Raw genomic sequence first — 18,045 nt, 5'->3', positions numbered from 1 at the left:
TTATCGTTAACGTTTTTGTTTATTAATTAATGTAATAATTAGTTTATTTAATAGCCAGTTCGCTAAGTTAAAGGCTAGTTCGCTAGGGAATGTTAGCGAACTAGCCAAGTAATGTATTCCCTCCTGATTCGTTAGGGGATGTTAACGAATCAGGGGGTGTTTCGCTAAGCTTATGTATGTAACGAAGGAGAGGCTGGTTCGCTAGGGGATGTTAGCGAACCAGATCACCTTCTATATATAGTGAACTCCTGTTCACGTTTTTATGGGTGAGTAATAGTGTGTAATAGTGAGTTTAATGAGATTAGTTAACGAATTGCTGTCCACACTCTCTCTCAAGCTTCACCTAATATTATACAGATAATATATACACATACATAACACTGAATCAAGGTTAATTATGAGCTAGATCCTTAATTGTATTAATCGTATATACACAGATCTGAGATCTGTTTGTTGTTACTGTTATTGATACGAGTTATTGGGTTCCAACATCTTGGAGCTTGTGTAAGTATTTTACCAGGGAGTTTATATGATCAGTATGATTTTGGGCCACTACAAAAAGTTAAAACAATAGTGGTGTTGGCCGATCAAACTCCCAAGTGTCCTAGGGGGATTGTAAAGGATGTGATTGTAAAAGTTGGTGAATTCTATTATCATGTGGATTTTCTCGTGCTTGATTGTGTAAAGAATACACAACCGACTGTTATTATGGGTAGACCGTTTTTAGCTACAACAAAGGCTATTATTAATTGTGCCAATGGAACTGTTAGAATGAGGTTCGGAGAAAAGAAAATGAGTTTAAAGGTGTTTTCTAATTCGTTTAATCATAAAACTGACAAGTGTGGATCTCCAGAAAAGAAGAATCAAACAGTAAAGAAAGAATGTTTTATGATTGAGAGGTTAAATGATGAGAACGTAAAGAAGAAGTCAAGAAGGAGAAAAAGAAAAAAGGTGGAGTTTGATTGTTACAGAGAAATGTGTAAATTCTATGATCTAATCTAGGACAAAACTAATGATGAGAATGGAACAAGTTTATGAGCGGAAGGAGGCAAGCACCCAACGAGACCACCATGAATGACACATAAGGTATGGACTGGCTGAAGACCTTAACAAAAAATTAGCGCTAACCGGGAGGCAACCCGGCCTTGTATTCAGGTACGTGTATATTATGTTGTATTTAAAACTTTGTGGGTGTAGTTTTCTATAAACCCTCACGAGACCTCTCTCGTCCACCCGGGCTACCGGGGGGTTTAAAGGGCTTGTTGCATATGCTAAATGCAATCGTGATTCCTATGAAAGTGAGTTAGGTCTTTTAACACTTATACTAGTTTAACAAATTTAATTATGAAATTTATTTAACTTGGCTTGGTAATCAAAATTAACGGTTTTGCAAACGGTTTAAAAGACCTATCCTAATGGTTGTGAGAAACGTGCTTCTACACGTGTGAGAGTTTGCAGATGCTGTTGAGTGAATTGAGGAGCCAGTTTCGTTGAGCGCAAGCAAGAGTATATTTGAGTGGCTTATTTTCCTTATCAGGTGATTTTGTTTTCATAACTCATTTTGTTTTCTTTGTTTTATTGTTAAAAGTGTAATTGTATAGTTGTATAATTTTTAGGACCATCACATTAAGCCCGGTTTTAAAATTAATAAAATAAGAAATAAATTTAACCCCGTCCTCGTTAATGTTCTTTTAAATGCTAAATTTTAAACATTGAGGACAATGTCAACCTCAAGTGTGGGGATGGGGGTAAAATTTATAGTGCCTTGATTGTGCGCAAAAGCCGGAATTGTAAATAATTTATTGCTATTATTAATGCCAAGTAGAGGTCTTTGGTCATGGTCAGTTTTTAAGCTTCTCGAAAGTCTTCCCATGCAAATGTTTTTCAAAAAGAAATTTTGAAAATGGGATCGTTTAGGCGGGGATAACAAGTCATGGGGACATGTACACATGTTTATATCGTCAACCCTATTCCTCTGGTACGTGTGTGAGTTGACCCAATAAATATAATACACATATAATATATAATACACACATGTCATTTGAGTGCATTCATTGATGTCATGGATTACGGGATCGTAGTTGGCAAAATGCAAAAGTGATACAGGCAATTAGGTTAAGCCTCGTCTGGATGAGCGAGAGTGTGGGTACTGAGGTGTTGGGGCCTCATACATTATACATATGGGGATGGTTAAAGTGAGGGCGGGGGGGTTGGGTCCCTTAGAAAACCTTTCTTGGACTTATTTTTTTCATTTTGTTAACCCCGATATTATGTTACGAGACGATCCGGCTTACTAGGTTTATTTGTAATTGTATTTGTTTTTGATTTTATATCTGTATTTGTTCCAGTATTAAGCATTACGTTATTATGCTTAAAAAATTGAGGAAAAAGCCAAAAATATGTCTGTGTATATTCAGTTATGTATTCAGCAGTTCATTTATTTAGAAAAAAAAGGAAAAAAAATAATAAAAAGTCAAAGAAAAGCTCAAAAAGAGTCAATGTTCTAGTCAGTATTGGTTGTAAATGAAAGTCAGTGAGTTTGTTTAGTTATTTAGTCGTTGGAATAATTTAAGTCATTGTTTATTTAGTTGTTTTGTAATAAGCCGGATCGGATCGTCTGAGCTACTTCAAAAATTCCCTTGCATACCCTTACACCTTGGTCCCGTTACAACACTTTTAAGACCTCTTGATTTGCATTTGTGTCAAAGCAGCTTTATGGTTGAATATTTGCTTATGAGTGATATTGAGAGCAGAGTGATACTAGCACATCTTTTGCTAGTCCAGATATTAAACCGAGAGGAGAGATGTTATATAATGAGGGGTATGACCATGTGTGCCTTAACCGGAAACAAAGTACACTCGTTTGGGCGGTTCCATAGTTTTAAATTGTAACATTAAATTATTTGGTGGGTTATCAACCTTGATAGTGTCAGTTCTTGGGAATTGGGTCTGACGTTATACCTCACTAGTATTAATCGTGGTAATTTATGAATCATCGATCGATTTATATGTGTTGCATGAGAGTTTGCTTGAGGGAAAGCAAAAGATAAGTGTGGGGATGTGATGGCCAGGTATAAATCATGTATTTATTTGTACAATTTTGTAGTTTTTAGTTGGTTATTCGTAAGAACTTTGGTACTTCAAGAGTGCTTTCGTGGTTCAGGTTGGCTAGAGTTAAAATACATATTGGAGGCATTTATGAGTATTCTTTGGAGTCTTGAAAAGTTCGGAAAGGATCACACGTGTTCTTGATTAATAATATATAAACAGAATGAAAGAAAAAGCTAGATATATAGATATTTAGTCTTTTAGTTTAAAACTAATAAAATAATTTATGTGATAATGGAGATATGGTGCACCTGTATACATTCGATATTCATTGGAGTTAAAATAGAATGTCAGTTAACTTTTGTTACATTTTGGGCTGCACAAGTAAATTGACTTCTGGTGGGCCACGAGCAAATATGACTAATGACCCAAGACAAGAGAATTGATAAAAAAAGGGGTCACGTAGAACAGGGCTGACACACTTGGACGTGAGGGAGGCGGCTGATTTTTGGAGGTGAATATTTGTTTGGACGACTGGGGTTTTTGACGAGGGAGAGAAGGCAGCCTAGGGCTGCGTGTCACACAGATCAAGACAGCATAATCATAATGAGGCAAGACTAATCTCGTTGTAACTTTCTTCGGGTAAATGATTCATATAGGTTAAACACTCAATTTTGTTTGTTTATGTATTGGATTTGTTTATGTGATGACAAACATTTAGCAAATTGAAGTATTAGTTAATTAAAAAGTTTGTTGGTGTTTTGAGCTCTTTCTTTACAACCATGTTCGGTTGATGACAAAACCTAGAAGCGGGTTGGGTGACTAAAGGGGGTTGACTTGATACTAGTAGACTGAGTAATTGAATTGTATAGGTTTGAAGACAAAAGCCTGTCTCAATATCTACTTTAACTAATTTCCAACACCATGTCTATGTGGTGTCCAATTTATCAAACGAGTTTTGTGTGAACCTAGAACCTGAACCCGGAGAAGGTTGCATTTTCTTTAAATTGTTTTTAAAATCAATCTTTTAATTTTCGCTTGACATCGTTTGTCCATCTTAGTTAATTAATTTTATATTAAAAATCAAACAAACTTTGTAATACTGACCACATGCTCCTCGTGGATACGATACCCTACTTACTCTAACTATTTAGTTTAATTGGGTTTTTGAATGACTAAAACGACGGTCATCAATAACCTAGTAAGAAACTTAAAGGAATGTTGCATGCTTAAAAAGACTTCTTATTTGGAAAAAAAATGAGGTCAAGGCATGACCCTCAAAATATGAGACTTCCTTAAGTTTATCATAAACATATGCAAACTTGTAAGATTTTTAAACCGATAAATCTTAATAACTCGATCATATATTTTTCATTTATATAAAGTGATAAGAATTCTATTCATAAAAAAAGTTTCAATAAAACATTTTTCATTGTCAAACCTTAAATATGCTCTTGAACTAGCAAGATTGTAATATACAATGTTTGAAACGTTCACCATAAAAGTTGTGTGATGTTAACGCATTCCCTAAAGTGAATGTGATGATATAATGATCAATGTGAAGGTCGTGATCATGTACATAATTAAAGAAATTGTAGTGCAGCTATCATTCAAGTTAACTTTCATGGTTTGTAATACAATCCTTGAAATGAATGTGATGATATAATGATCGGTGTAAAGTATGTGATCATGGTCTATAATAAATAATTTCTTATATTCTAGAAAATCTTGAAGAAACTTACTAAATTTCAAATATAGTCATATAAACGATTATCACATTAAAATCACGAAAAAAAATGATATTCAATATTTTCATGAGATGTTAACTAATGTGGCCAGAAGGTCATATTAGATAAACAAAATATCAACAAGAATATATAGCACATAATAACAAATATGGTAAGTAACCAGATGTTACTAACCAAATGCACTTTATTTGTTAAACATCCAGTAATTCATATTCACATATAAAGCAACTTAGCTGAATAATTATAGTTAATTGCTAACTACTCTTGATGAGATGCAAATTTCCATCTCCAGATGAGGATATATTACTGCACTAATAAGTTTAAAACCAATTGCTAAGCACAAGTACTCCCCAATACACCTAGCCTCCAAATCTAACCAAGTCGGTCTCACTTGAGAATATTATGTTCTGAGGTAGATGTACCAATACTGCCACAAAGAACGAAAATGGGACCGTATAACAACTTTGTATTTATGTTAGCTTTTACTCGTTGTCATTTCCAAATATTTATAGACATTGGCAGGAGACTTATTTACAACACATTATAATATGTTAACTCTCAAAACTTGAATATTCCCAGACTTAGGGGGAGGAAAGAATAAGGGAAGTTTGGCACATATCTTGAAATGCATCATCAACATCAAATTTTGGATCCCTGCAGTGATCAATGTGAATCTGGAGTCCAAAAGAGCGAATACATTTGATATGAATAGCAAATGAATTACTAAATGCATTTACGAAACCAAAGTAATCATAGAAAGATTACCAAGCAAAGAAACGTTGAAGACAAATCGGTTCTAAAAATAATACCGACGACCTTCAATACGAGCAGAAGAAAGCAGTTGGTGCAACCCCAAAACAGATTACATACAAAACATCTAGAAGATGTTATATATATAACCACGTAAGAGGTCAATGTCTCAAAAGAGACTAATACAAAACCCCCAGAAAAGGTTATTTTGTCAAATAAGTGACGGATACGATTATAGAAATTGAAATTGCTTCAGAAGAGGAACACAGAGTTTCAAAACAAACACCGGTATTAAATATAAATGAATCTCTACAATTTATGTACAAAATATTACAATATAGAACCAAAACAAAACACGTGTTGATAAAGTTTTTTCATATGCTATAGCAACAAATGTAATCAATAAAAATGATTACATGCATAAAAGTGTGTAAATGTACATACACATATATGATTTGCCAAAATGGCAAGATGCCTTGAAGGCTTCAATAATTCGCCCGACAAGCAAAACGTTTTCGGATCAGAAGTTCGAACACCCATAGACGTCAAACCAATTGGCTATAAATGAGTGTCTTTAAAATAAAAAGAAACAGAGAGAATGAGATTATGCTAATAAGGCACAAATTTTGACACAATGGATTTTCTCAAATGATACTAGTTAAATATGAGAAAACTTATATTTAATCCCTGTAGTGGATATGATAACCCCTTGATAATTAATTGGCCTTGCATTCTCAAAAAGACTCCACATAAAACTTATGAACATCGTCACCGCTTAATTGTATGGGACACTTGAAATATATGAATCCCTAAAAGATTAAAATGTCAGAAGCATTAAAAACATTACCTCGAGATGTTCTAATAAAAATCTCAAAGAATTCTGGTTGTATAAGGTACAATCGACTCATTATATATTGTTAAAAGAGAGCTAAAAGTTTCATAAAAATCAGGTATGTCTATTTATCAAAATTGTCACTCTAAAAGTTCATTATAATCGTAGTTTACAATGACGATTTAACCATCATCGAGAGGAACTGTGGAACTTCTAGTGATAGATTTTGAAAGAACAAATTCATACCTCGGCCTGGAGTTTGAGTATATTTTCCCATCAATAAAACTATACATAAGATGTTAGCATATTTTAATATGTGCCAAGTTTATTCGTTAACCACACTCGTGATTATACAATCGCTAAACAAACGTCCCATAGAAAGGGCGAAGAATTACTTGGTCCAGAAGTACCATACTTAAGCATGAACAATGCACTAACATATCTAATATGATATTACATCCCTTGTACATGTGCAAGCGGAATACGAGTTCAAACCCAACACGTAGACACTGAAACAGAATAAAAACATATATTCCTATATATTTGTAGGATATAAGACTTATATCTCCATTAAAATAATAGGGTCGAGTTATTCTACAAATGGTAACAAAAATAAGAAGTGTGAGAAGTCATAAATAATTGACATGTGTCAAGTAGGAACCAAAAGAAAAAGGGTATAGAGGTAAATGTACACATTTTCTCTCTCCACATGCAAGGCACATGTTAATACTGCCATCATTTTAGAATGTCTATAACATTTTCGTATGATATTTTTTTAAAAAAAATCATCATAATAACAAGCGTTTTTTTATCTTTAATATGAGTATGATTTTTTTATATAAAATTTAAAACAAAAATCACGTCATTGTGTCTTTTCGCACACCGTTGTATCTTTTCGCTTATCATTGTGTTTTTTTCGTCATTGTGTCTTTTCGCACACCATTGTGTCTTTTCGCGCACCATTGTGTCTTTTCGCTTATCATTGTGTCTTTTTTCGTCATTGTGTTTTTTCGTCATTGGGTCTTTCAATACTAATAACACCGTTGTGTAATAATAATATGTAAAAATAATGATAAAATAACAACAAATTATCTAATACATAAAACTCAATGATTAATACATGTTACACAATAACTTGAAACGTAAAACACAATGGTGAATAAGTATAACACAATGACATAAAACGTAAGACACAATGGTGAATACGTATTACACAATGACCTAAAACGTAAGACACAATGGTGAATACGTATTACACAATGACTTGAAACGCAAAACACAATGGAAACAGCATATTACACAATGACTTGAACGTAATATACAATGAACGCAATATTAGTTTTCTCAAATTAAATGAATTTGTCATAGTTAATCCGAATAAAGACAATGAACGTATTACACAATGACTAAAATTAATGATGAAAAAAATTGTGTTTTTTCGTCATTGTGTCTTTCAATACTAATAACACCGTTGTGTAATAATAATATGTAAAAATAATGATAAAATAACAACAAATTATCTAATACATAAAACTCAATGATTAATACATGTTACACAATAACTTGAAACGTAAAACACAATGGTGAATACGTATAACACAATGACATAAAACGTAAGACACAATGGTGAATACGTATTACACAATGACCTAAAACGTAAGACACAATGGTGAATATATATATAACACAATGACTTGAAACGCAAAACACAATGGAAACAACATATTACACAATAACTTGAACGTAATATACAATGAACGCAATATTAGTTTTCTCAAATTAAATGAATTTGTCATATGTTAATCCGAATAAAGACAATGAACGTATTACATAATAACTAAAATTAATGATGAACAAAACGACACAATGACGTAATCTTTGTTTTAATTTTTGTCTTTAATATGGGTACCAATTGAAAAATATAATGATCAAAATCTATAATACAATTTATATGAAAACTCAACTAAAAGACACAATGAACAACAAAAAAATACAATTAAAAAAACTCATTAATTTTTTTTTATTTTTGTATAACAATATGATACTCATATTAAAGATAAAAAACACTTATTATTATGGTGAATTTTTTTTAAAAAAATAATGCCGTATGAAAAAGTTATGGACATTTTAAAATGATGAGGGAATTGACATGTGCTTTACATATGGAGAGAGAAAGTCAACAAATTGTGAGTTATTACCTTCATGTCATTTCCATCAATTTTTATTTATTAAATTAATCTCAGTCATTCAAATCTAAAATCAATGGACTGGATTTCATCTCATTTTTATTGTCCTTTGTATTTTAACTTTACCCTAAAATAATAAATATAAGTCTCATCTAGTTGGGTATTCTTATGATAGATATAAACATATATGTATATAAAGGGAGTGAAATTAGGGATTAATGAAGTTACACATTTACTTCTCGCACTTCTCGCAGTAAAAAAACTTCTGAAATGATCCAATATCTATATATATATATGTGTGTATTGTATTTTTAAAGTAATATGAATAAAAATATCTTTCATTCTCTAGTTTATAACACTTAACTCCCATTCATTGATGATCTTTTTTCTGCCAAAACTTTAAATAGTGCAACTTCCTATAATAATACTAGCAAAATAAATATAAATACATTTAATGTTTAAAAGTCAATTTTTCAGAAATAAAAGATGTCCAGAAGCAAAACTCTTGCATACACAACCCATATACGCCTATTTACAGAAGTTGAAATATGAACTGAAAACCAATACCCTCCGTATAATGTCTGCTTACAAAGTTTATGCAAAGAAGATGGTCAACGATTTGACCCGACCTTCTACCAGTCTTCGAGCCATTCTGGCGTGTTGAGTTCATCCACGTCATCATTTTCCAAAACATCTGGTGCCGAGGTGTCAACAGGACGAGTTTCAAGATACTGATCAATACGAGTCAGGATCTCCTGTGGAACGGTGAAGCTACCATTTTTTACACTTTCCCAGTCGACACCATCAAACCACATATGACTTTTTACAGAGACTGCGCCTCCGCTTCCAAGTCTTTTGTTTTCGTCTACTACAAGTAACTAGAGGTTCAAAAAGAATAAAAATGGTTAAAAAAACCCGTATAACCAAAGGATTTAAAGAATCCATAACCGAATCCATAACCGTTTGACTAAGAATCCGAATCTAGTTTAATTTGTGAGGAAAACGAGGCAAATCAAGTTGTCAATTTCTGTAAATTTTAAAGAACCCGTATTAGTGTGCTGCTAAAATCGTAAGAAAAAAAAGAACCGCTGTTGACTTTTGCTACTCGAATAATGAGAAAAAAGATTCTGTTGACTTTTGAGGTCAAAGTAGTGGTCAATCGTGTAAGTTTTAACATACTCGTATCAGTTTGCTGCTCAATTAATGAGAAAAGATAAGACCATTGACTTTTAAAAAGAGAACAGTTTCCGACCAAGTATTAAGATTATGCTTTTCAGTTTGTGAAGAAAGAGATACGGCGGACTTTTAAAGTCAACAATATTTTATCAAATGTAAAGAACATATATCAGTTTTGAAGTTTTACAGCCATTCATTGACCTTACAAAATGTCAAACTAAACTCTTTTTTTTAAAATGAAAATTGATTAATTTAGGCGTACCTTGGTAATGAGATCAACAACTTCAGGGCTAAAAGTTTCCGGGAGGGTAAATTGACCTTTTGCAATCTTTGCAAAGGTATCAAGTTCATTTTGTCTCCATGAACCGAATGGCATTTCGCTTTGTAACATGAAGTAGATCAACACTCCCAATGCCCACCTGTTATATATTTATATGTATTCATAATTCAGATTATTGTTAAAATTATTATACAGATTGGTAACCATATTTAACACATTAACTAGTTACAAAGATTGATGTTTTACCAGTCAGCAGCAAATCCATGGCCTTTTGCTTGGACAATTTCTGGAGCTAAAGAGTCGACCATTCCACAAATAGTAAACGTTCTCTCACTCGATAGTTTCTTTCCAAATCTGAAATCAACCAGCTACAATACAAAACACATACACAGATTCATTTACTGATGAGTTCACAGATCCGATTTATCTTTATCTTTTTATCTCAAACGGGAATAATGAAACCACTGGCTAAAAATGAAACAGGGTTAAGGGTCGAACAGGCCGAAAGTCAGCTGATATGTATTCAGAAGGGCAATTTCATGTATGCCAATGAAAATTAGTTTGCTAATACGATATTTACCAATTCAAAACATTTGATCTACATTGTATTTGACGAGTGTATGTATTAACAGATTGCATTATATTTTTAAAGACAATCTTTTTATTACTAAGTATGTAACATTACATTTATTCAACCCGTACAATACATGGGATTTTTTAATCTAGTATCATGCATACCCATTTCAATAAATAAAATTTATGACATGACCACTATACCTTTCTCTTTCTCAATACACTACAACTTGAATATCCTAATGCATGCTTTAAGGGAAAGGTATAGATGCCATAAACTCAGAAATAATTATGATTTTTTGTCAGGCATATGATATTGTACCAAGTATTGACTGGGATAAATGAAAGTACCCCAATTTTTTTTAAACATAAAACACCGTAAATCATGTTATCAAATTAGATTATTAAAACTTCTGTAATTTTATATGAGAAACCGATAATCTATTTCGGGAAAAAAGACGAATAAGCTGGTCAATTAACCAGAAACACACCTGCACATGTCCTGTTTGGGCGAACATAACAACTTCTGGTGATACACCTCTGTATAGAATGCCAGCCTGGATTTACAAAATAAAAAATAAAATATCAAACAGATAAAATACGGGTGCGTAAGATACTGAACCAACTTGTGGAGGTTAATATGACCTTGTGTAAATCTTCCAAGGCTACCACCACAGAGGCAGCACAGAACCGAGCAGATTGCTCATCAAGTGGAGAGTGAAGTATAGAAGCAATGGGACATGAAATAATCGTGTTCAAAAGTATGCCCACGTGAGTTCGGTCCGCACACGTGGATAACACTAGTGGCACGCCACCCGATGCGCTTATCTCTTTGAATAGCTGTTTTTCCTTTAATACTTGCTCTTCTTTCCCAAGTTTCTTCAGCTTTTGTTTTGAAAATCTTTTTAAGCTGAACAAATGTTCTGGTTCATGAAATAAATGTATCAGTATTTGTTATAGAAAACGGTTTATTATATTATTTGGTTTTGCGGTTTTTGAAACCCTTCAGTTTTGGTATTTTGGGTATTTCGGTTTTACCATTTGGGCATGAAAATTTTAAGCAAGAAAAATATATTTGCAAAAATTTTGAGCCTAAATATTATTGTTAATTAACGATTAATGTTTATTACAAATTTGATACTATACTTTTTGAGCTAAACCATTATTAATTTCTTATAAACTACTTAATATATCGGTCTTTCAGCTTCGCTTTGGTTTTAGTTTTTCCGGTTTTACCATTTGGGGTTCAAAATTCTGGACCAGCAAAAAAAAATTGCTTATTGGCCTAAAATAATGAATTTGGGCCTGAAACTTTAGGCCTAAACATTTTTGTTAGTTAATGATTAGTTGTTAAATTTGAAACAAAACTTTTTGAGCTAAAGTGCTAAACCATTTATTAATTTCTTATAATCTACTTAAAATCGGTTTTTCAAGTTCTTTGTTTTACCATTTAGACTTAAAAAGATGGCACGTTTCAACCTGAACTAAATGTACTCCATAGTTTGACCTAAAGAATCTTTATTTGGAAACCGGAGACGATAAAAGTACAAACCTGAATCTTTTGGTTGAACAAGCCCGATCTCACAACAGTCTGTGGAATATAAGCATGTTTTCCATTCCTAGACAATTACAAACATTAGTTCATCATAATCTTGTTCTAAAACGCAAACACAGACTAAAACACGGTACAGTTTTCTTACCAAATCAGAGAGCTGCACTTTTGAAAGCAAAGATGTATCTATACTTTTGATGGGTTCCCTTGGAAAATCACTAGAAGTTTCTCTTGACCTAAATAATGTTTAAATGGAGCAGAATCAGATAATGAAACCATATTGTTGCCAAAAGCATATCTTATGTAATATTACATAGAACCTTAACAAAATTACATATATTTTTTCAGAAAAAAAATGTTTTTCTATAACTGTTCGCAAAATTTACACATAATAATAATAATACTAATAATAAATACTTTTTTGCAACTCTTAGACCTAAAAAAAGTTTTTTACAACTTTTTTGCAATTTTGAAACCAAAAAAAAGTTATTTATAACTTTAAGCAGTTTTTAGACAATAAAACAAAGTTACTTTAAGACAAAAAGAAAGTTTGTATATAACTTTTTTGCAGTTTTTAGACCCAAAAAAAAAGTTCCTCATAAGTAGTTTTTAGACCAAAAAAAAAGGCACTTGGTAATTTTCGGGAACTTGGCGAATAAAAACACTTCGGTCAACCCTACCCGTACCAAAAAACTAGCCGTGTTGAACCAAACCCAACTCGTTCAACCTGTTTTGAAACCATACCTGTATCCATCTTGTAAGATCTTTGGCAATGGACCAACAACCGACTCAAATTTTTCTTTTGTTAAAACAGCACACACCACATTCCCAACCGCAACAACATTTAAAGAATCTATGCGTTCGCCAAGCAGGGTCCATTCTCCAAAATAACTCCCCTCATTTTTCTCCATTGACAGCTCAGCACCACTATCTTCATCCAGTTTTTGAATATCAGACATGAGGCTCGATGCGTTTTCGCTACTTATATAAGAGTCAAAACTAATTCTCACTTTTCCCTTTTGGATCATATACAGGCCCATTAGATCATTACCCTAGGGAAAAACACATAGTAACATGTAATAGTAAGTAAGAATGTAGTTAGCAAAAACAGGTTCGGGTCAAAACAAACCATTTTGGTGTGGAACTGCTGATTGGGTTGGGTTGACCAAAAAGTATATTTGTTGACCAATACTTGGCGTCAAATATAAAAACAAATTACATAACCTAAATAATTATGTAATTTATTCAATAAAATGCTTAAGGAGATTTTGCTACACCCATTAGAGAAAACATTATGGTTTTCCATGAGATTTTGTTTCACCCATTGGTTAAGTATATATTTTTTTCAAATTATACAATTTTAGGAATAATCAAACTTTTTTTTATTAAAATGCATAAGGAGATTTTGTTTGACCCATTTGTAAAATATATTTTTTACAAATAATTAGTGTCAAACATGATTACGAAAATTATATAAACTTAATAATGGTCAACTTTTTTAATAAAAAAATTAATCTTATTTTTTAATAAAATTCTTAAGGAGATGTTCAACCCATTAGAGAAAACATTAGAATTTTTCAGAAAAGTAGATTTTGTAAAATTTTTTTGCAAATAACAAGTGTAAAATATGATAACAAAAGTAATAGAATTTTAATAATAATCTAATTTTTTTGGTAGAATGCTTAAAGAGATTTTGTTCAACCCATCAAAGATTATATAACTTTAAGAATAATCTATTTTTTAAATTCATTTGTAAAGCTCTCTTTTATAGCAAGATTTTCATGTTTTAGTGTCTGGACCGTTAGAAACAAAACCAAAGCTTGAATTGGCCTATTTAAAAATGAACGATCAAAATTATAACCTTTTAAAATTAATGAAATTTACCTTGGTGACTATCGTTTGCCCATTGGAGAATGATACTTCAGAAAGAGTATCAGCAATGAGACTGAGTTGTAAAATAGTCAACCTTGACAGAAGGTCAACGGACCGAAGTAACTTCAAAGATGATAAATTTGAAAACTCTGAAGTAAGAATCCCTCTAAAGTCTTCTCTTCGAAGGGCCCACAGAGTTCCATTCGTCACAGCCCGAACAGAAGCTTGTAACGGTTTATTGTACCTATTATAACATATCACAATCAAACTCTAAAATCAAAAAGACAAAAAATCTAAAAAAGTAGACATATTCGTGATAAAATATATCTCACATTAGTGCCAGCTCACCGAAGGACGACAGCTTATCGGCTGTGTACCGTTGTAAAACCCTAGGAACCGCTCCGGTTGTTTCTTCCTGTTGAGAGTAAAAAAATTTTAAATTAACCATAAATCTATTTAAAATTTAAATATTTGGATGAAAAGTTAACAAACTGATTTCCAAATATTTAAAAAAGTTATCACCTGTGTTGCAAAGACCTCAAATTCACCACTTCCAACAACATAAAAACAATCACCCTCTCCACCCTGCAACATAATTAACTTCATGAAAATGTGTAAAACCAACTTAACTGTCCAACTAGGGGTGTAAACGATCCGAGCTGTAACCTACTCGACATAGGCTCTCTAAAAACTTGAATCGAGCCAAGCTCGAGCCAAAGCCTCACATATCAAGCTCGAGTCAACTCGCAAGCCTAAACGAGCTTTTTATTATATAATGTATCAACTGCATACTATTTATAAAATAACTATTATTATATAAAAATTATGATTAAAATAACTAAATATATCATATACAAAAATTACAATTATAAACATATCCAAAAGTAATTAAAAATAAAAATAAATAAAATAATTATAAAAGAACTAACAAATAATAAACTAGCCAAGCCGGAGACAAGCTCGAGCTTGAAAAATTACTCACAAGCAGAGCTCCAGCTTACACCCCTATGCTTAGCCATGGTTTCTTTTTAATTGCAGGATAACATAAATAAAGATTACCTGTTTGACCACAGTATCCCCGGCTTGAACTTCAACTCTTTGCATGCAATCCAACAAAACATGACACTGGGAATCAGTAAGCTTTCTGAAAAGGAAATGGTCGTTCAGAGCGCGTTCAATGTGAGCCTGTGAAAAACATAAATTCAAATTATTAAATATCCAAAAACAATATAAACATGAAAAATAATTCAAGTGGTGAAAGCTTTACTTCTTCTTCCCAAGTTTTTCTATGGCCCGGAGACGGTGGGACCCACATTTGCCCGGTCTCCAAAGAATTTTCGATTGCTCGCAAACGCGTTTTCGATATATCAGTCCGTGCTCGCTGGTTTTTAGCGTGCCAGCTCATCGTTGTTGGAGACTCCGATCCCGACATTTCTACAATTTGAGGTATTGGGGGTCTTAAAGCCGTTCCTGAAATGGCTGGTTGACCAACTGTAGCCTGCTATGGAAACATAACATTAGAAATGGTAAAACAATAAAAAAATGTCAACAAGTTAAAAATGTTACCCCATTTAGTCCACTTATTTGGACTACAATAACAGTGATGTCATCGGTTCGGGTCTCGTATTGCAACCAGAGCCGATAAGATTCAGCTACAATTGCTGCACAAGCATCACGTGGATCCGTATAGCTTGAAACCTATTGCAGGATATAAGATGTTAAAATGGTGATTTTGAACAGGCTATTGATGAATCTGAAAGATTCTAGATATCCCAAGTAGAGCAGTTCAAAAAGCTCACGGCTCATAGCTCGCTCAGAAGCAGCTCGTTTTTAAACAAGTGAGCCCGAGTCAAGGTAAACTCAGTTTGTTGGCACGCTAAGCTGCTCATTAAAATTAAAGGCCCAATTGTTTATATATGTAACTTATAGCCCGAAAGTATAGCCCAAATTTTAGTATATATAAATTATTAATTTTAGTAGGTTACCAAGTATGCTTATTTGTATGTTTAAAAATAATATCATGCTATATATCAATATATGCAGAGATATTTTAATGAGCAGATATAAGATGTAACTATTATATTTTAAATAAACAAGCTGGCTTGACAAGTCATGAGCCGGCTGTAGCATTTCACACGCCGAGTTCGAGCTCAAAATTTCAATTCGTTAAGATAAGCGAGTCAATTCAGCTAAGCATGAAAGCAAGCCAAACCTGAGCTCAATTTCGCTCGGCTTGACGAGTCACAAGCCAAGCTCAAGCTCAACATTTCAGCTTATTAAGATAAACTAGCCGAGCTGTCTCGACTCGGTTTGTAAACAAGCATGGCTTCGCTTGGCTCGTTTACAGCCCTAACATTCCCAAGTGATTCCCTTTATCTACCCACAAAATCCCAAGATATATGACCACTTTCTTTATGATATCGACCATTTAAGTTACAAATACGCAATACTAAAGGAAACAAACAAATTCACATATTTGGAAAAGATTTAAATGCCGTAATTAGCTAAATCATTCTTTATCTTCATTCATTATCACGCGTACTTTTGATTGTTTAACGCATGTTTATAAACAAATTATTATTAGATAAGATACCTTACCATGTCAACCACTGCTTGACTAGAAAGAAACTCAAACACCCCATCACTAGCAACCACAAAAAACAAATGGTCCGGTGTCAAATCCAACGCCACAATTTCCGGATTAGCCACCACACCAATCGTCTCAGCAATCGAATCCCCAATACTCCTAGTGAATGCCGTCCCGGGATACATCCCATTCGGGACCCACAGCCGAGGCGGGTCCCCATCATCCCCTTCTTCCGTCCCCCAACATTGCACATCCAGATTCTTCAACCCTTCAATTTGATCCAATGTAAGAACCCGCGCCCCACAAAGCTTCACCCTTTCAAGCTCGTCATCTCTAAATGGCGTTTGATCTATCGACAAATCAACCGCCACAACTTCCGCCCCCCGTCTTTCCGCTATAACCGCTCGCGAATCACCCGAATTCGCAGCGTATAGTGTTTTCCCACGCACCAAAACGGTGATCGCCGTCGTCCCACTCATACTATCATCAATATCCATGTCAGCATGTAACTGAGCATTGGTGGACATAAACGCAGCGTGGCACGCGTCAACCGGATCAACATGAAACCGACTGTTTCTAAGCAAATTCTCACATAGCTTTTGCTTCACAAATTGTGAACATTGAGCACCAAACTCTCCATGCCCATCAAAGACTCCGAAAAAGTGATCATTGGGGTTGGTTCCAAAGGGCGTATGAATGCAAAAACTGTCTTGATTGGCTTTATCGAGGGCGTCCGGATAATACCCGCGTTGCGACAGATAAGAATACTGCAGCCTGTAATTTCCAGTGGGAACCACCACAATCCTGGAGCCGTCGGGGGGCAAGAACTGCGACGAAACCCTTCGTAACCTGGTTATACCGACCTCAGGGTTTTGATTGGGTTCTCCATCTTCATCCTTACTAGGCGAAAAGACACTGAGTTCGGAGGCATTTAGATTATCATTTTGTTTGGATTTAGCATCTCTTGGTGCACATATGTCACCGATACAGTTACAGTCTATAGAGTAAGCACAACCCATTATTGAAAACCCATCTTGAATAGCAAATCAGGAAACTAAAAATCCAAAATTGAACAAGAAATAAATAATAATAACAGCCAATTAGAATCAGAATCTTGAACTAATAAACAGAGAATCAAAAGTGCAAGAAAAAGAAAAGCCCCAAATAAATAAAATAAAATGTAAGTTTTTTGAATAATAATGAAAAAGGAAGAACTGAATGGTTGGATGTACCTTGAATGATAAACAGACAAAAACCACACAGCTGGGTTTGGTTTGATAGGGAGAATTGAGGGATCAAAATGGGATGCCACAAGGATGGATTGATAGATGCATATATGTGTGTGTGTGTGTGTGTGTGTGGAGCTCAGCTTTTTACTTGATGACTGATGCTGACACGCGCCCCTTATCTTCACGCGCCGCCTTACTTACTACTATTATAT

General features: G+C 33.6%; 1 protein-coding gene across 2 annotated transcripts; it reads right to left on the bottom strand.

Annotated features, from left to right (window-relative positions):
* Window positions 1–8,989: 8,989 nt before the first annotated feature.
* LOC143537707 (protein phosphatase 2C and cyclic nucleotide-binding/kinase domain-containing protein-like) lies at window positions 8,990–17,685 on the bottom strand. 2 transcript variants are annotated; one of them, XM_077031412.1, is made up of 15 exons: window positions 16,616–17,685; window positions 15,584–15,715; window positions 15,285–15,518; window positions 15,077–15,202; window positions 14,540–14,602; window positions 14,350–14,432; window positions 14,030–14,261; window positions 12,890–13,197; window positions 12,294–12,381; window positions 12,146–12,212; window positions 11,239–11,516; window positions 11,085–11,150; window positions 10,267–10,388; window positions 10,003–10,159; window positions 8,990–9,442 (listed from the first exon to the last, which is right to left on the bottom strand). In XM_077031412.1, exons 1-15 carry the CDS (start codon window positions 17,621–17,623, stop codon window positions 9,197–9,199), a joined length of 3,210 nt encoding a protein of 1,069 aa, XP_076887527.1. In that variant the 5' UTR covers window positions 17,624–17,685; the 3' UTR covers window positions 8,990–9,196. The 2 variants fall into 2 exon arrangements, with proteins under 2 accessions (XP_076887527.1, XP_076887528.1); XM_077031413.1 differs by having other exon boundaries at window positions 15,285–15,515.
* Between the last annotated feature and the right edge of the window lie 360 nt (window positions 17,686–18,045).

Source organism: Bidens hawaiensis, unplaced genomic scaffold (assembly GCF_021521415.1).
Source record: "Bidens hawaiensis isolate Kalapana, Puna unplaced genomic scaffold, B.hawaiensis_p1.1 tig00011307_1, whole genome shotgun sequence".
Lineage (NCBI taxonomy): Eukaryota > Viridiplantae > Streptophyta > Magnoliopsida > Asterales > Asteraceae > Bidens > Bidens hawaiensis.
Note: the sequence above shows the minus strand (reverse complement) of the source record. Positions and strands in the feature narration are given on the sequence as shown.